At 49.4% G+C, this 19,913-nt stretch overlaps 3 protein-coding genes across 3 annotated transcripts; 1 reads left to right on the forward strand and 2 right to left on the reverse strand.

Moving 5' to 3' along the window:
• Positions 1-435: 435 nt before the first annotated feature.
• On the forward strand, positions 436-7,784 carry LAJ45_06963 (uncharacterized protein; the record flags this gene model as incomplete). Its single annotated transcript, XM_046116523.1, has 9 exons — positions 436-628; positions 723-809; positions 867-1,259; positions 1,316-2,115; positions 2,265-2,861; positions 2,918-3,782; positions 3,833-7,129; positions 7,184-7,668; positions 7,731-7,784. 9 exons carry the CDS (start codon positions 436-438, stop codon positions 7,782-7,784), a joined length of 6,771 nt encoding a protein of 2,256 aa, XP_045970292.1.
• Positions 7,785-9,264: 1,480 nt separating this feature from the next.
• On the reverse strand, positions 9,265-16,100 carry LAJ45_06964 (uncharacterized protein; the record flags this gene model as incomplete). The annotated part of the gene is made up of 3 exons (XM_046116524.1): positions 9,265-9,784; positions 9,844-15,693; positions 15,832-16,100. The coding sequence occupies 3 exons, from the start codon at positions 16,098-16,100 to the stop codon at positions 9,265-9,267; spliced, it is 6,639 nt and encodes a 2,212-aa protein (XP_045970293.1).
• A 1,016-nt stretch (positions 16,101-17,116) lies between these two features.
• LAJ45_06965 (uncharacterized protein) lies at positions 17,117-19,215 on the reverse strand (the record flags this gene model as incomplete). The annotated part of the gene is made up of 6 exons (XM_046116525.1): positions 17,117-17,203; positions 17,277-18,125; positions 18,174-18,685; positions 18,754-18,884; positions 18,948-19,012; positions 19,108-19,215. The coding sequence occupies 6 exons, from the start codon at positions 19,213-19,215 to the stop codon at positions 17,117-17,119; spliced, it is 1,752 nt and encodes a 583-aa protein (XP_045970294.1).
• Positions 19,216-19,913: the final 698 nt, after the last annotated feature.

Here is a 19,913-nt window from a genome sequence, read left to right on the forward strand (position 1 = left end):
GCGATCTCAGACGCGGCATGTAAATCTTGGCGAGTGGACCCCTGCCTCATCTGATGGAGGGGCAATTCAGCCATGTAGCGCTAAGTGGGGTGGTGCCTACCAATAGCCCAAGCTGGATGAGAGTTTTTTCCTTTTTTTTTTTTTCCGCTTCTCTTCTTTTTTTTCCCTCTCTCTTCTTCTTCTCTCTCTTTTTATATGGAAGTCTTTCATTTTCCGGTAAGGTGTGCACACATCATCCTCACGCTTCCACCGTGATTCTCAACCACTTTTCTCAAACATTTTTTTTTTGCACTCTCACACTTGAGAATTGAGCACTGTCTTGTTGCGGAATACCATTACTTGCTCGTCGCCAGGTACATTGCGTTGCCCCGCCGTTCGCAGCAAAACCTTCCCCAGAACCACCTTATCGAGAACAAATAACAGTAAAAAGTTACAATGTCCAAAGATGGCCAGACAAAGTCTTTGATTGTGCCGTACCCGCCGGTTGCAGCCCAATTCGTAGGAAAAGATGGTAAAGTATCTGCTCAAGAATGCCTCATGACACTTGAGTTGCAAGATGGAAGTGCCTACCAAGGGTTCTCTTTTGGAGCCGAAAAGAGCGTGTCTGGAGAATTGGTTTTCCAAACAGGTAATTGATCATGTGATAGCAGTGATTTTCTTGCTATTGTATCCCACGAAAAATTATCTTTGGGAGACGTTTTCTGACAGTTTGCCACTTATAGGAATGGTGGGATATACGGAAACGATCACTGATCCTTCCTACCGGGGTCAGATTCTGGTTATGACCTTTCCCCTTGTTGGAAACTATGGTAGACCTTATCCTACCCAAATGTTGCAATTAAATAATAATACTGATTTTAAATTAGGTGTGCCTTCTAGAGATACCATGGACGAGCTCCTTGGATCATTGTCTCCTTACTTTGAATCCAAGGAAATCCACGTTGCGGGAATGATCTGTGCTTCTTATTCGGGAGAAGACTACAGCCACTACCTCGCAGAAAGCTCATTGGGATCATGGTTGAAGGAGCAGGGTGTTCCTGCCATCTATGGCGTCGACACCAGGGCTCTTACGAAGAAGATCCGGACTCAAGGAAGTATGCTCGGAAAGATGATGCTTCAAAAGAGCACTAGCGTTGGAGAGAAAATTGCTAGTGGTTTGAGCTCTATTGTTGGTACGAAGGGCGTAAGCCAAGATTGGCGAAACGACTTTGAGGAGGTTGACTGGATTGACCCCAATGTTAAGAATCTTGTCGCCGAAGGTAATTTACGTGCCAGTATCCATCTCCCTATTAGTCGCTAATAGCTGGTATAATAGTTTCCATCAAGGAGCCAAAAATCTTCTCGCCACCTGCGGATAAAGCTTTGAAGCGACCCGATGGTAAGACTGTCCGCATCCTCTTCGTCGATGTTGGCGGAAAGAACAACCAGCTCCGTTGCTTTCTTTCTCGAGGCGTGGAAGTCAAAGCCGTCCCTTGGGACTATGATATCTCCCAGGAAGATGGGGAATATGACGGTCTTTTTATCAGTAACGGACCCGGTGACCCAGCGACTCTCTCCAAGACGGTAAAGAACCTCGAGAAGGCTCTCGCCGATGCTAAGACCCCCATCTTTGGTATTTGTCTTGGTCATCAGCTTCTTGCACGAGCAGCTGGCGCAGAGACGAAGAAAATGAAGTTCGGTAACAGAGGGCATAACATCCCCTGCACTAACCTCATCTCCGGACGATGCTACATTACCTCTCAAAACCATGGTTTTGCGGTTGACACCGAAACATTGAAAAACGGCTGGGAAGAGCTGTTTGTCAACGCCAACGATGGCTCGAACGAAGGTATTTGGCACACACAAAAGCCGTTCTTCAGTGTTCAGTTCCATCCCGAGAGTACCCCCGGCCCCAAAGACACCGAATTCCTCTTCGATGTTTTCCTCAACGCCGTGAAGAAGACTCTGGGCCCTGAAAAGAACACTGCCATGAACACTCCCGTGGAAATGCCTGGTGGCCTCCTCGCTGATAATGAGAAGGTGTACCCTAAGGTTTCAATAAAGAAAGTTCTTGTCCTGGGTAGTGGAGGTTTGAGTATTGGACAGGCCGGAGAGTTTGACTATTCTGGAAGTCAGGTACGTAAATCTAGATATCTGGAATTCATGATCCACTATTTTTTCTCTGGTTGAGATCTTGGAGCGCATAGTATAACTTCTTTCTGTCCTGAGAAGCTATGCGCAGCGTACTAGTATTCTGGGATTTGATAAACTAATAAATTCAACAGGCAATCAAAGCTCTCAAGGAAGAGGGAATTTATACTATTCTAATCAACCCCAACATTGCTACTATTCAAACCTCCAAGGGTCTTGCAGACAAGGTCTACTTCCTTCCCGTAACGGCTGAGTTTGTACGAAAGGTCATCATTCATGAACGACCAGATTCAATTTACGTTACCTTTGGTGGTCAAACCGCTCTACAAGTCGGTATTGAGCTTAAGGACGAATTTAAAAAACTTGGAGTCAGGGTTCTCGGTACGCCCATCGAGACAATCATCCAGACCGAGGACAGGGAGCTTTTTGCCAGGGCCATGGAGGATATTGGCGAGAAGTGTGCCAAGTCCGCGTCCGCCTCATCTGTCGAGGAAGCTTTGAAGGTGGTCAAGGACATCAAGTTTCCAGTGATCGTTCGCGCTGCCTACGCTCTTGGTGGTCTTGGAAGTGGTTTTGCAAACAATGAGGAAGAACTGGTTGATCTATGCAACAAGGCATTTGCCGCAAGCCCACAGGTGCTCATCGAGAAGTCTATGAAGGGTTGGAAAGAGATTGAGTACGAGGTTGTTCGAGATTGCCGCGATAACTGCATAACCGTGTGCAATATGGAGGTAAGGTTTACGTTTCTGGGTACTAGCGCGGGAAACTAATTGCTACTTCTTTTAAGAATTTTGACCCTCTCGGAATCCATACAGGTGATTCAATTGTTGTTGCGCCGTCTCAAACATTGTCAGATGAAGACTACAATATGCTACGAACAACAGCTGTTAATGTCATCAGGCACTTGGGTGTTATTGGTGAATGTAACATTCAATATGCCCTTAACCCATTCTCCAAGGAGTACTGCATTATTGAGGTCAACGCCCGTCTTTCCAGATCGTCGGCTTTGGCTTCAAAGGCTACTGGATACCCGCTTGCGTTCATTGCTGCCAAATTGGGTCTCGGAATCCCTCTCAATGAAATCAAAAACTCCGTCACTAAGGTCACATGTGCCTGTTTCGAGCCTTCTCTTGATTACGTTGTAGTCAAGATCCCGCGTTGGGATTTGAAGAAATTCACTCGTGTTTCTACCCTTCTTTCTTCTTCGATGAAGAGTGTTGGAGAAGTCATGAGTATTGGCCGTACTTTCGAGGAGGCAATCCAAAAAGCAATTCGTGCAATCGATTTCCACAATATTGGCTTTAACCAAACCCAGGCCTTAATGAGCATCGATCAGGAGTTGCAGACCCCCTCTGATCAAAGATTATTTGCCATTGCAAATGCTATGCACCAGGGTTATACCGTGGATAGAATTTGGCAACTCACCCAAATTGACAAATGGTTCCTGAATAAGCTCATGGGACTGATTGACTTTGGTAAAATCATGAGCACTTTCAACGCCTCGACTATCACTGCCCCACTATTCAGACAGGCGAAGCAGTTGGGATTTTCAGATAGGCAATTGGCTGAGCTTTGGGGCTCTAACGAAGTTGCGGTCAGGAGGTTACGTGTTGAACAGGGTATCATGCCCATTGTAAAACAGATCGATACTGGTAAGCTTCAACTTTTCGATATGGCTACAAACACTCTAATCGTAATTTAGTCGCTGCGGAATTCCCTGCTTTCACCAATTACCTTTACATGACTTATAATGGCATTGAACACGATGTGGATTTCAATGATAAGGGTGTCATGGTTCTTGGGTCCGGTGTTTACAGAATCGGATCTTCCGTCGAATTCGATTGGTGTGCTGTTCGTGCTGTCAGGACTCTTCGTTCAAAGGGTGTCAAGACAATCATGGTCAACTACAACCCCGAGACTGTCAGTACTGACTATGATGAGGCCGATAAACTTTACTTCGAGAACATCAACCTCGAAACTATCCTCGATATCTACCAGCTTGAATCATCAAGCGGTGTTATCATTGCTATGGGTGGTCAAACTCCTAATAACATTGCTCTTCCACTACACCGCCTTAACGTCAAGATCTTGGGAACTTCACCTGAGATGATTGACAGTGCCGAGAACCGGTACAAATTTTCCCGCATGTTGGATAGAATTGAGGTGGACCAGCCAGCTTGGAAGGAACTCACCAGTATTGAAGAGGCTGCAGACTTTTGCGAGAAGGTCACTTATCCTGTATTGGTTCGCCCGTCCTACGTGCTCTCTGGAGCGGCCATGAACACCGTATATTCAAAAGACGATCTCGCAAACTATCTCAATCAGGCAGCCGATGTCTCAAAAGAACACCCTGTGGTCATCACCAAGTACATTGAAAATGCCAAGGAGATTGAGATGGATGCTGTGGCAAAAGATGGAAAGATGATTATGCATTTCATTTCAGAGCATGTTGAGAATGCTGGTGTTCATTCAGGTGACGCTACATTAATTTTGCCCCCACAGGATTTGGACCCGGAAACTGTGCGGAGAATCGAAGAGGCCACCAGAAAAATCGGAAACGCTCTTAATGTCACTGGTCCATTCAACATTCAGTTCATTGCAAAGGACAATGAGATCAAGGTGATCGAGTGCAATGTCAGAGCTTCACGATCATTCCCATTTGTTTCTAAGGTCATGGGCGTAGATCTTATCGAGATGGCAACTAAGGCAATCATGGGACTTCCAGTAGATGCGTATCCCGCTATTGATATTCCAAAAGACTATGTTGGAATCAAGGTACCACACTTCAGTTTCTCCCGTTTGTCGGGCGCGGATCCAGTTCTTGGTGTGGAAATGGCCTCTACCGGTGAGGTTGCATGCTTTGGTCGCGATAAATTCGAGGCGTACCTCAAGGCCCTGCTCTCTACTGGGTTCCGTTTGCCTAAGAAGAACATTCTCTTGTCCATTGGTTCCTTCAAGGAAAAGATGGAGATGCTTCCATCTGTCAAGAAGCTACACCAGCTCGGATACAAGCTCTTCGCCACCGCCGGTACTGCGGATTTCATCCAAGAGCACGGAATCCCCGTCCAGTATCTCGAGGTTCTTGGTGAAGGTGCACCTGGAGAGTCAAGTGACCAAAAGTCTGAATACTCTTTGACGCAGCATTTGGCCAACAACTTGATCGATTTGTATATCAACTTGCCTTCTGCCAATAGGTTCCGTAGACCTGCGTCATACATGTCTAGAGGTTACCAAACCAGACGTATGGCCGTCGATTACCACACTCCTCTGGTCACCAATGTCAAGAACGCGAAGCTACTGATTGAGGCTATTGCTCGTGGCTTTAAGCTGGATGTCGATACTGTTGACTATCAAACAAGTCACCGCACTATCACACTCCCTGGCCTTGTGAACATCGCCGCTTTTGTTCCTGGCCTAGCCAAAGAAGGCAGCAAAGATTTCGAGCGTGTTACTAAAGAGTCTATTGCTTCAGGATTCTCAATGATTAGAGTGTTACCCCTAGGTGTCGAGAACAGTCTGACAGATGCCAAAGCCTTGCAGACGGCTCAGGCGAACAGCAAGAAGGCTCATTGTGATTTTAACTTTTCTGTCGCGGCTACATCAACCAACGCTCAGCAGCTGGGCCAGCTTACTACCCAAGTTGGTTCTCTTTTCATTCCTTTCAACCATCTTTCTGGCAACATAAACAAGGTAGCAGCGGTCACTTCTCACTTCGAGATTTGGCCTGCACAAAAGCCTATAATGACTGACGCGAAAACCACGGACCTGGCCTCGATACTGCTTCTTGCCAGTCTCCACAATCGCAATGTCCACGTTACCAGTGTGACAACAAAGGACGATATCCGATTGATTGCCTTGAGTAAGGAAAAGGGTCTTAAGGTCACATGCGATGTTGCTGTCTATACTCTCTTTTTCACGCAAGAGGACTATCCTGAGTGCACCTCATTGCCGACAGTCAAGGACCAAAAGGCACTTTGGGAGAACTTAGCCAGCATTGACTGCTTCTCTGTGGGAAGTTTGCCCTATCAATTGGCTCACGACACCAAGAATGGACCTTGCCCTTCTGTTGGTATTGTGGACTCGCTTCCTCTATTGATCACTGCCGTATGCGATGGTCTCTTGACAATTGAGGATGTTAAGCTTCGCCTGCATGATAATCCAAAGGCAATTTTCGAGCTACATGATCAGCCTCTCTCCTCTGTTGAGGTTGAAATGGACAGGTCATATGTCTTGCAACCATTCGAAGTTTGGTCTCCTCTCGTCGGACGCAAGCTCAAGGCGACTGTAAAGAGGGTCACTTTCGAAAATACGACTGTCACCCTTGACGGCCGTGTCAACAGTGATGGTACACTCGGGTCGCAGGCCTCTGTCACATTCCACAACCCGGTTTCTAACGCTCCAGCTGCGGCTCCTGAGCCTTCCCGTGCTCCGGAGGCTTCTCATGCCCGCCAGATCCTGAGCCCGAATTTGATGGCACGTATGCATTCCGTAAGTAACGAGATGCCATCACTTCATGTTGGAAGTCCTATGGTAGAGGCAGTACCAAGCCTTCCCTCTCAAATATTGCCGCCTGTGCCTATGGTATCTCCATCGCTCCAGAAGCTTCTATCTCGGGAGAACATGTTCAAGCGCCGCCATATTCTTTCTGTCAGCCAATTCAACCGTGCGGACCTTCATCATCTCTTCACCGTTGCACAGGAGATGAGACTCGCTGTTGAGCGTTGGGGAGTCATTGATCTTCTTAAGGGCCGCTTGCTCTGTACCATGTTCTTTGAGCCATCCACTCGCACTTCTGCATCTTTTGACGCCGCTATGCAACGCCTTGGAGGACGAACTGTAGCTATCTCAGCTGCACACTCAAGCCAGGTTAAGGGTGAAACTCTACAGGATACTATCCGTACTCTTGCATGCTACGGTGATGCTGTTGTGTTGAGACACCCAGATGAATCTAGTGCTGCCACAGCTGCTAGATTTTCGCCAGTTCCTATCATCAATGGAGGTACGAGACTAATACATATTCTCTCATGAATTAGATTATTGACATATCTTATAGGAAACGGCAGTCTTGAGCACCCTACTCAGGCGTTCCTTGACCTCTTTACGATCCGTGAGGAATTGGGAACCGTCAATGGTCTTACAATCACCTTTGTGGGAGATCTTAAATTCGGCCGCCCAGTGCACTCCCTAGCGAAGCTTCTCCAACACTATCACGTCCGTATCAACTTTGTTTCTCCCCCGCAGCTCGCTATGCCACCAACGATCATCGAAGCTCTCCGAGCTTCTGGCATGACTATCGAAACGTACACCGAGCTTACATCTGATGTTGTTGCCAACTCCGATGTGCTTTACTGCACGCGTGTTCAGAAGGAACGCTTTGAAGATCTATCTGAATTCGAGAGATTGAAGAACAGCTTCGTGATTGACAATACGGTTATGAAGAATGCGAAGAGTCATATGGTCGTTCTGCACCCATTGCCAAGGAATGCAGAAATCGGGGAAGAATTGGACTTTGATCAAAGGGCAGCTTATTTCAGACAGGTATTATTTTTATTCCTTGACATCTCTCAAAGGCTTTGACAGTTGCTAACAGGCCGCAATAGATGAGGTATGGGCTTTACTGCAGGATGGCTTTGCTTGCGTTAGTCATGGTGTAGATGGACGGTGTAATGTTTCATTGGTTGAACAAGAATTGTGGCTGGTTTCTTTTTATTTATTTTTCGTTGAGTTTTTGCTATCGATTGAGTTTTACAGATAGATGTCTGTTTCAAATGTTTATTTTCCCGTGGGCACAATGCTAGCTATTTCCCGTACCTTCCGTTCTACTGTATCCTCGAAAAACTATGAGTTGGCTTTCCTTTGACGAGCAAACATGCTTAGAATAAACTCATCAAGTTAAATAGGAATAAAGGAAGTGTTCAGTGGAGAATGGCCATAGATATTACGGTCCGATGCTTCCCTATATCTCCTAATAAATTTCGCAAATGGCGGGTGATGATTGGTCCTGCACCCAGGCTTCCTACATAGAGCGTTAAGGGTATACTGGAATATGCCGGAACAGCCCTTCAGTAAATGATTGCTCTGTTTATGTACTCTGCCCGGGTAAGTACTTCCAAGGGGAAGACCGTTCCAACCCCGAGTAGTAGGGAAAGGAGGAACGTAAGGCTTTATTTCATTCATCAACTTGGTTTGAAGTGATAGTATAAATTGATTAGAGGTAGGGCATTATAAAATGATTCCGGTTGGTAAAAAATGGGAAAACCTCTAGTCAATTATATATATAAACGCATCGTCCACTGATAGTACACGTACCTAGTGTAAGTACAGCCTGTTCTCAAACGCTGCTAATATTCACCCATCAGGCATTGCTTCAGTAAGAAAATGGGATGTAATAAATACTTTAACAAAACGAAATTATGTAAAACCCCGAATTAAACCATTATACCGTAGCAATACCGTAGCAAGTACTGGATTCGCCCGCTTTCTTGGTACTGTAGTACTTTCGGTATGCACAGAGGGCGACTTAGGCTAGCCCACCGAGCGACGGGCCCGCATCAATATTCCACGGGCTGAGCTGGGCCTGCCTGTTCCTTCTACGGGCCTAGTGTAGCCCATGGGCCCGCGAGCCAGCTCGAGCTTTAGGCTTGAGCTTTTCGCTCATTGAAAGACTTATTGATTCACCACTTGGTTACGTTTTCCTCATCGCGTACAATAGAGGAGAGGTCGTCCGTAAGGGCATGTCAACTACAGAGGATTTGTTGGAGCACCTCAATACTTAGAGGAGCAAAACACTTCGGAAATATCCCAACACACGGCCGGATATTGGTCGACCATGAAGTCTATAGTATCGCGCCGCGCACGTTTCTTCTGCTCGGATGGCTAATATACGAAATTTTGTGAAAGGTAAATAAATAAACCGTTACATTAAGACATCTATCCGTACCCACACCTTCCCCCATCACACAATATATCATACAAAGCAAAAGCATATCATCCTTCATTTTTTTTCCTGCTAGATCCTATCCAATTTGCAATGTTACTAGCCCCCATACCGAAAGAAATACAAAAAAAAAGGGGGGGGGGGGGGGCAAAGGCTAAAAAAAAAGAAACCCACACAAACTAAGCTTTTAGGTATAGCTATTCATCATCCTCTTCCTCCTCATCTTCATCCATACCCTCTGCTGCATCAATCTCGAATTCTTGTTCTTGATCCACCCCAATGTAACTATCGCTCATCAAATACAGTTTCAATTCATGCTTGCCAGGTGTTGGAACGACGTATTCCAGCCTGACATCCAGTTTCTTCCCAATAGTGATTCTCTTGATGGCCAGCAAGTTCTTTGTTGCTTGCTCTCCAACAACAAGCCACCAATTCTCCATCTTCGTTTGCGGGTAGAATGGTGCATGGACAGTGGTGTCAACTTCCTTGGACTCGTCATGCTCACGCACAATCTTAACCTTGATGTAAGCTGGTGATCCTGCGACGACCGAGTCTTCATCTTCAAGCTCATATTCCATCTCAAGGTCAGGGTACTTTGTGCCCACGAAGGTTGAGATCTGGTTGAGCTGGGATTTATCGAGATTAAGATGATTGACGAGGGTGGCGCGTTTGTCAACTTCACTCATAAACGCCATAAATTCAAAGATATCATTGATCCTGTAGACACAACCATTAGTCATCGATCGGAGATACAGACAAGATGGAGGGAAACATACTCATGCTCAGTTGCAAATTTGTCCATTTCCGGACTAAAGAATGGAATTTGTTTAAGCGGGCTATCCCTATCCCACATAGCCTGCACACACATTTGAGACAGCTCCATCGCGTTCATCGCATTGATATGGCCCTCAGAACTCAACACATCCACACACGCGCTCAGCAAATTCAACACCTTTGACAACACCACTGCCTGATCTGTTGCCAGATCCGCCGGGAGCTGCATTCGCGAAAAGTGTGCCTGAATCAACACGAACGCCTTGAAGTGTGGACTTTCGTAGTTGGGCTGTGACATCTTGACAGAGACGTTATCGTAAATCCGCTTGAGCACACGATCCTCGTGGCGTCGGATCTGAATGCTTTCGAACTCTGTCGCTGAAGTAACAATTTCGAGGATACCCTTGAGCTTTGTCTTCCCTGTAAGCGAAAGAAGGAATGTCTGCATGGTGATGAAAGAAATGTTATAATAAGCCGCAATCATAGCGGCGTTGAGAGGAGTGACAGTATCATCTTCCTCGTCAACATCGATAATTTTTGCCTCGGCAAGGTCTTTCAAAGTGTTTTCCACCATCTCCGACAAATGTGTGCTAAGCCCTTCATGGGATGTGTCTGTCAAGCTGTAGAAACTCGGGTTTGCAAGCAACCTCCTGTAAAAGTAGGTGTAAGTAGACCAATCCACGGCATCTTGAGTAGATCCAATAGTTTTGGTGCTGATTTCCGTAACGAATGCGTCGTGAAGATATGCTGGCAAGTGAGATTCAATTGGCAACGCCTCGTTCAAAAACTTCCTGTAATAGTCCTTCTTCACCGCGGGCGTCATAAGAATTGCTTTACCACTCTTGTCTATTCCAGCTCGGGATGCCTTCCCAAACATCTGCAAAACCTCCGAGAGAGGGTAATCAATATATCTGTGCTCCCTCCCCTCGAAGAATTGTGTTCCCATCACAACAACTAAAAAGGCACTATTCTTCAACTCCCATGCAACATCTCTACTTGCCAGCAGCACCTTGATCGCACCGTGCTTGAACAACCCCTCGACGATGAGCTTATCGTTCTTGCATAGTGCCTCGTGATAGTATCCGATACCATGGCTCAAGCTCTCCTTTAAGGCCTTCTCCTCGACGTCATTTAAGTACTCGGTAATGTCATCCAAATCGACGTTTAGGAACTTATCCTCATCTCCATCAGCAACACAGTACGAAAGAATGTCTAGCGCAGTAGCCCTGCACTGCTTGCGAGAAGGAACAAACACAATGACGGGTTTGTCTGCCGGAGTGCTGCAAATTGCCAGATAGGTCGGCTTTGCCATGGCGATCATCAAAGATGGTTGATGAGGTATCGTAAAGGACTGAATATGGATCTCCAGTTGTGTTGGTCGATCTCGGGGGCTGAAGTTGAAGATGGTATGCTTGTCTGCTCCAATCCATTCACTCAAATCCCTGGCGTTGCTCAAGCTAACACTAAGCGCAACAATCCTCATCGGGTTCTCGGTTTGAACAGCAATATAGTGCATCCTCGACACTATAATCTCGTAATTATAGCCGTTCTGACCACCAAGCATATGCAATTCATCCGCAATGAACAGCTCCACAGTTTGCACATTCTTCCTCCTCTGCCACTGCCTGGACAGCACATCCCACTGCGTAGGCGTTGCCATGATCAAATCTCCCCTCTCGAGCAATTTCAAATCCGCACTCGTCTCTCCCGTCAACTTGACAATTTCCTTTCCACCGGCCAAGCCACTCAACCTCTCTTTCCAGTCACTGTATCTCATATCTACCAGCTCCTGGAAAGGCGCAATATACACTGCCCTTCCAGGCTCATCGTCATCCTTGCTCCAATGCCTTAGCAGGGCAAACTCGGCACACACGGTCTTTCCACTTCCAGTTGGCGCGCCAACGAAGACATTATCATCAGTATCGAAGAGACTCTTGAAAACCTGCGTTTGGATCTTGTTGAAGTGTCTCCAGTCTGGATAGAGCTCCATGTATTCTTTCTTCTTCAAAGCCTCCACCGGCAATGGCACAAGATCTAAAAGAGGTGTGTGCGGCGGGAATTTCTCTGGCAAAATCAGTTTCCGGAAAGACACAGCAAGCTTCGTTTCAGAATGCATCCAGCGGTCAGACACAACAGTAATGAAGTAATTGGGTGGCATCGGCTCCGTCATTGGCACCGTGAACTCGACCAAATGCTCATTATTTTCGCTCTCCGCATATTGACGGCGGAGTATGAACTGATCGTGGAACAAAATATCTTCACCGTCGCAATCCTCCACAAGAATCCAGAAACTCTCCGCTTGTCCGTGGTATTCAACATCCCACACAAAATCCGGCGTTATAGTCAATTCCACCCTCAGCATACTCCTGGTGACAGGCTGAACTTGCGCTTGAACATCCAGCCTTGGGAACCTCTCAAGTAAGCTATGCACCAACTTTCCAGTCCTTGAGCTTGCACCACCCTTACTCGAAAAAAGCTCAGATAGGTGGGGCACGTCCATAGTGAAGTACTTGCTCCATGTAAACTCCGCCGCTCGCTCTGCTTTGTTCACAATCGGCGCTAACTGATTAGGCGGGATAGGAAACTGTCGGAACGGCGTCATAGTCGGCCACATCCGCTTCTCGGCCATTTTACACAGGTCGAGCGCTGTTTTCGCGACACTGGCCCACCCACGCTTGAGACAGATTTCGAAGATGGCACGGAGGATACGCCCTGCGGATTGTGTAACGTAAACCATATCGGCCATCAATGCGAGACCCTCGAGTTTGAGACGTGAGATATAGGCTTGGAGGAGAACGTTGATCTTTGCCTGTGGCTCTTCAATGCTCTCTTTGACGGGGATAGGTACTCGGGCCAACAACTTTTGTAACTCGAGCCTCTCCTCAGAACGCACGGGGATGTACTTAAACTCCTCACTAAGCGAGAACACGCGGAAGAGCTCGATGGGCGTGAGTGCAGGCTGAAGGTGGATGTTGTATGTCAGCATTGAGTTGTGCGAGATGTAGTAATGAGACGAGATTCTTCCAAGCTCTGTTGACTGTAGCTTTCCGGTCTTCTTGTCGTATTTAACGAGGTTGCATTTTTCCAGCACCACCGCTGCAGAATGGATTAGATCCACACGCTTCTGCTCGAGCGCTTCGTCTTCGGCGTAATCTGCGCCCACTGAGTAGAGACCCGGCGACCGAAGCATACGGACGTAGAGGTAGGTATACCCCAGCCACTCCACGGCCTCATCTCTGCTGCGGACTGTACCCAGAACAATCTCGGCGTTCAGGTTATCGGCGAGCTTCTTCATAAACTGCGACTCGATCGGGAGCTGCTGGTTCAACAGTGAAAGATAGTATTGCATTTCTGACTGTGTAGTGATGATGATACCTTCTCCGTAAGTATCATACTGAGGTCTACCTGCACGCCCAAGCATCTGTAGCACATCCTGGGGACTCAACTCAACCCAGCTTCCCTTCTCAGGGGAGTATATCTGCGTTCCCTTGATAATGACCGTGTGCGCGGGCAAATTCACACCCCAAGCCAGCGTCGCAGTGCACACCAGCACCTGGATCGCCTTATCACCAAACAGATCCTCCACCGTGGTCCTGTCTGCACGGCTCATACCAGCGTGATGTATCGCGAATCCGTACGGCAGCAGATCCTTCAGATTTGCGTCTGTGACCTGGTCCGCCTCGTGCTGGAGCAGCTCTCGGGTGCCGGCGTCCGATTTCAGGATCTGCTGGATGGTTTCGAGCTCGAGTGCTTTGTCGCGGATGTATTTTGCGGTCTTGGCGGTTTCCTTGCGCGAGTGGACGAAGATGAGCATCTGGTTGCTGGCGGCTTGCTCGATGACTTTTGTGTAGCAAACGTCGTTCATGGTCTGTAGCTGTTTGATGGCCTTTTTGTCGGTGATACCGATGAACTCTTGACGCAGTGGGCAGGGACGGAAGGTGGCGTCGAAATGGAAGAGGCCGGTGTTCGTGTCCACCCTCAAGAAGCTGGCAACGTCGCGGTAGTTGGGGAGGGTAGCAGACAGGCCGACAAGTCTCACGGGCTCCAACGTTGTCTCCATTTTGCGGATGGTACGGGAGACAATCGACTCCAGGACGGGACCACGGTCGTCGTGCAGCAGATGAATCTCGTCGATAATGATGAGGCGTACCAAGTTCGTGTAGGACATATCCGTCGCCTTACGAGTGATAACGTCCCACTTCTCGGGGGTAGTGACAATGATCTGCGTCTCCATTATCTGCTGCTTCGTGAGCTGCCTGTCTCCGGTCAACTCGGACACTTTGATCCCATACGGCGCGAGCCTCTTCCCAAAGTTCCCGACCTGCTCTTGCACCAGCGCTTTCAGGGGGGCGATGTAGACAATCTTGAAGTCGTCCAGCTTGATCTGGCCGGTGACGGGGTCTCTGTGCTTCCCGATCTCACGGGTGATTGTAAGCATTGCCACGTTCGTCTTTCCGGAACCTGTGGGCGCGCAAATGAGGAGATTCCCATCGTCCTCAAACGCGGCAGGATAGCACTTTGTCTGAATTCTATTGAGTTCCTTGCTTGTACTAAATGGCACTCTTGCCCATTCTGGCATGCTGGAGATGGGGATTGCTTTCGGTTCATTCGGGTCGATTTTCTTCTTGGGCGCCGGGACATGGATTTCCTCGTATCCCTTGAAAGTACGCTTCGTAGAACCTTGAGGGAGCTTAACTGATGCATTCGTCATAAGATGGTTCCCCTGCTCGAAAACAAAGCTCTCTAGATCGATGGTCTTCCGCGGCTGTAGGCCGCCGGTTAGGCCGGACGATTTGGCAGTGGTTTCTGGGCCTGTTGGGATCGCAGATGCAGGTACATCAATATCCATTACATCTGCTTTCCCCTTCTTACCCGCCGTCTTCCCGTCTAGATCCTCGACCTCACGACCGCGAAGCTCGTCAAGAATCTTACGGTATCCGGTGCTTGTCATTGTCTGTTCTATTGCCGTGCGCTCTTCGGACGACTCGCCAGCGCGGGCTAGACGCGTGCACCACACTATTTTGGCATTGTTCTTCATGAGCACTTTGACAAGTTCGAAATGCTCATAGTCGAAGACCTCGATAAGCTCGTTCTCAACCTGGCGAAGAGACTTCTCAGCCTCGGGGGCCAGAATTTCGAGAACCTTTGTGGCTTTCGACGATGCAAGATGTGGATCAGGGTATTTAGCGCTAACTTGTCGTTGAAGCCAGTATGCATCGATATCGTGAGCGGGGACAATGTCCTTGTCGACTGCCTGCTTCCGGGCGTCCTTGCCCCGGTCTTTGGTTCCGCCAATGATCAATTCGTCTTCCGATTCTGCGCCCTCGGCAGCTTCCTCGGTCGGTTTCTCGGTGTCTGATGCGTCGTCCATTTCTTCGTCATCCGTCGAGTCCCCGTCCCGAACCTCAAACTCGGCCGCCTCGTCCTCGTCTTCATCCTCTTTATCGAAAACAACAGCGACACCCTCCCTCTCATCTAGCTCTTCACCGCCCGCGCCATCTCCACGCCCATCCATGGCCTCGTCCTCGTCGCCCGCATTCCAGTCATTAATTTTTTTCGAAAGATTTACGAGATCTGTGAATTTTTTCGAGTCGGTCTTTTCGCCGATGATGTCGTCGATGTCCCGCTTTTTGTCGAAATCCTTCTTGGAGCCGTCCTCGTCCTTTAATATCTCAAGGATTGCATCCGCCGCTGAGCGTACTACAGACTGCGGCACATCGCCGCCTAGTAGCGTTGCAACAAGCGTGAGGATTAAGGAATACGCCTCCCGTGTTTCGGCGGTGCGTGGATGATACACAAGACCCAGGACGTCGTCTGTCGCCGACAGAATACTCCCGCCATAACTCGAAGCACTACAACCACCCAATTAGCAAAGCACACGCCTAAGATCTCTTTCCCCTCCAAGTTTTAACACGCGTTGCTCCAAATCTGGAAGAAGAAGGGGGGTTGGGGGGCGGTGTGAGATAAAAAGGAACAATAAGGTAACATACTCTCTCTTCCGTTTCCGCTTCTCCCTATCCAAGATATCCTTCCCTTCCTCCATGGCATCGATATTCAGCTTCTCCCTCTTGCTCTTCAGCTTCGCCTTGGGGGCCGTGTCGCGCAGGACGCGGTCGCCCATCATCTTAATGTCCACCTTGCCCGCCATCGACTCTGGGTCTCCCGTGGCCTCGTCGGTGCGCCGGTGGATGAAGCGCTTGTCCGCCTGGAGCACCAGGTTGGACATGTTCGCATACTTGTACTGGGACTGGTCCGCCATGATTTGGGTCGATGCCTCGGTCGAGGACTTTGGAAAGCTTCGTCGTGGTTTGTGTGTGGTGGGAGTTACAAGAGCAATGGATGGATTGGAGACGTGAAATTAGATTGTGGGGAGTGGGTGGATGTAGGTGGGGTGGGGTTTGGGGGGGGGGGGGAATTGGAAGGTTTGTGGCCTTATAGAGAGGTATGTGAATGATCTAGGGTTTGTGCTCGCTCTGGCAGCACGCGGCCTGGGGGGGCAAACTTGAGTTGAATTTGCCAAGCCAAGCCTTGCCAAGCAAGGACCATGACTAACACTTCGAGGACATGTCTACTCTGCGGATCTACCATGCTCACTCATATGAGCCAGCATTTATTGGTTTGTAGATAGCCGTTTTTACAGGCATCTGGGACTGTCCATTCCGGGAGCTATACCTGGCTTTGAGTCATGTTGTGTGAGATAGATAACACCTAGAGTTACATTCACGGAGTATCACTCGACGGATGATTACATAAGGATTTATTAGTCTACACTGCAGGACCAGGTCAGCGATAGAAACAGACAACACTCACTACCTGATTACTTGGTCCAAAATCTTGAAACAAACCTGTGCCTCCTCCCCGTCACCCTTCCCCTCCCCCTCCCCCCTCCTCCTCCTCTTCTACAAACCGCGTAGTCCAAAACGTGGGACCCACTTAGATATCCCCGGTCTGAGAATAAATGGAAATGGGCGTGGGATACCTCGCCCTTAGTAGCTATGTAGCTCCGCTCCCCCATCAAGCCCAAGCCCAAACCCATATACTACAATTCACCAGTGTGCCAGCTGCTTCCCATATGTTATACACCTCTCGTCTCTACATATAAAGCTAGTATTAAAAATTTTGTATTTCCCCGCCACCGTTAACGCCAGCAACAACAACCCACCTTATCTAGCAAGAAGAAGAAGAAGAACAAGAAACCCACAAGCTCAGTCTCAGCACGAAGAATAAAGAATAAAAAAAAAAGTAAAAATAAAACCGCTAGTCCAATTGAATAAGCTATCTCCCCCCCACCTCCCTCCTCAACCTCCCCGCCGCAGTAGTCGGCTCCGGCGCCGGCCACGTCGGCACAATATCATCAATCTCCTGCACACTCCATTAGTCCCACTCACCCCACCGAGAAACCAACACACAAAGAGGAGCACAGAAGCTTTCTTACATCCAAAAACGTCCTACTATTCAGCACACTCGTACCCCCCAACACCACCCTCACCCCCGGCGTCGCCGCATTCACCTGCGCAATCAGCTTCGCCTCCTCATACGTCGTCCCGCCGACCATAAACACAATGACATCCTGCGGCTTCTCCCTCGTGCCCGTGCCCTCCACAAACGGATGCGTCTGCTGGCTCAGCCGGCCCTTAATCAGGTCATTCAGCACCTGCTCCATCCGCGGCACATGCTGCGTATACACGTTCTCCACGCCCTTAAGCCCCTTAAATCCCGTCCGGGCGAGTGAGAATATGGACTCTGCCTTGGAAACGACGTCCTGGCGCTTCACCGACGCCTGGTAGGCGAGGAGGTTTGGGATGACGTTGACGCGGCCCTGCGGGACGCCATTGACGGCCAGGAGGTCGAGCAGGACGGATATGGCGCTGTTGTTTGTGCCCCCGTAGCGCAAGCTGTAGAGGGCGACCAGGCGGACCTTGTTCTCGTGGGGGATGTTGGATTGGAGGAGGCGCTGGATGGTCTTTAGGTCTGCGGCGTGGGAGTCGTTGCATGCGAGGCTCTGCTCGAGCTCGCTGACCTCGAGGAGGTTGTGTTTCTCGACGCGGCGGCTGAGCTCGCCGACGAGGGTGACGTGCTTGCTGACGTTGCCCGAGAGCCGGCGGAACTCGGGGTATTCCTCGACGAAGCGCTTCATGTCGGCGATGCTCTCGATGTTCATGTTGGACTTTGTCTTGTGCTGGTATTGGTCGACGTAATCGCGGATGTTGCCGCCGAGGTCGCCGAAGTTGAGGTACATGTTCTTCTTGAAGAACGGGTCTTGGTCTTGCGATAGTACGATTTCCTACCAGAGTCAGCCAACGCGCGGGAAACCCACCAAACAGGCACATACCTTCAACTCCGGCCTCACATCCGGCACCTCCGACAGGTCCACCCGCCCATTCTGTATACCCAGCAACTCATGCACCATTGCCTGATACGTCCACTGCGACAGCAACGGCGTAATCGGATCATTCCTCCTATCCAATATCAGCAATATCGGCGGCGTATCCGCGCGCCTCCCAAAATCAAACAGCTGGTCCTCCTGCCCAATCTGGTACCTGACCTCTGCGGCGAGCTTCTTCGCCAGCGCGCTGTTCTTCTCATACCGGATCAGCGGCTTCTTCTTCAAGCTCAGCAGCACCGCGAGCACGCCGTCGGCGGCCCGCGAGAGCGAGTCTGTGTTCCACATATCGGGGCTCGACGACCAGATGCGGCGCTGCGGGCCGCCAAGGCTCAGCGCGAAGAGGTCAGGGTTGATGACGAGGTAGTCGGCGAAGTACTCCTGGACCACGCGGACCACCTCGTGGTCGTCGGCTTCGGCGAGTCGCTCCAGCGCGGACTTTTTGACGATGTTGCTAAAGTCTACGGACAGCTTCCTAGTCAGCTCCGCCTTAAGCTTCAACACGGGGGGGGGGGGAGGGGTCCGGTACAGATGTGGTACTCCCCGTACTTTGGATCCCGGAACTCGTCAATGAGGAGCTGTATCGCATCCGACGACGGCCGCACGAAGCATAAGCACCGGAGATGCCGCATCTTCTCGCGGTCGGCATTGTCTAGTCGGCTTCACTCCGAGTGATTGTCAGCAGCAGCAGACCGGGGGGCTAAAAAAAAAGGGTTCACAAACTCTATGAGGTACACCTCATGTCCCAGCAGCGCAGACTGCGTGATAGCTGTGGACACAATCGAGACCTACTCACTGAACAGTCAGCGCGTGGCGCTCTGCGGGGGGCGCGGAAGCAGAGATAGGATAGGATGGTTTTGGGGGGGGGGGGGGGGCAACAGACGGTTTCGCTATCCAGCAGGAGGATCTTCATCTTTCCCGACGAGCCCGCGGCCCCGTCGGCCGACACCATCTTCCCGACATAATTAGAGACGGCGAGTACGATATCCATTTAGCTTTGGGTTACGGGTGTTTCGTGCTCGGTGGAAGCTGTGCTGTCTGTACTGGGCGTGGGGTGGTGGAGGTGGAGGTGGAGGTGGGTTGGTGGGTTGGTGGGTGGTGGGTGGTGGTTGTGAGTGGTGGGGGAGCTATCGACCTGGTTGCAGTTGCAGTTGCAGGTACCGGCAGTGCAGTCAGTGGTTGTGGTGATGCCAAGACATGCAGGACGCGTCTAGTACCTACAGTGGAGTCTCGATAATAGCATATGGTCGGGACTATCGGGGATATGCTTGTATCGAGAACAAATTTGCCCAAACATATGCTACTATCGGGACACCACTGTACTCTAGAGTAGCTCCTGCGTCATGGGAGAGCACTCGCTGGCCGTCTGGCACGTTGGGGTCGATCGGTCAACCACGTGCACCCGACCACCATGGCCACTTACAAGAAGCAGAAGTAATAAGTCTCTCGAGTGACCGTACGTACTCGCATATCTAGAATGTATTGGCGCAACCAGCGAAACACACCAAAAATCGATGTTTTTAATAGCATATAGACATTTCCACAGATGATTTAAAGACCCAACAATCGAGTATAATCTTATTTAAAGGCCTCTAATTAACCTAGTAATTTATAGAATCTCAATAGTTGATGATTCTGAATAGGAAATATATCCACATTGCCATTTATAGCAGATTAATACCAAGGGGC

This window comes from Morchella importuna (assembly GCF_003444635.1).
Source record: "Morchella importuna strain M04M26 chromosome Unknown Morimp01GS021, whole genome shotgun sequence".
Taxonomy (NCBI): domain Eukaryota; kingdom Fungi; phylum Ascomycota; class Pezizomycetes; order Pezizales; family Morchellaceae; genus Morchella; species Morchella importuna.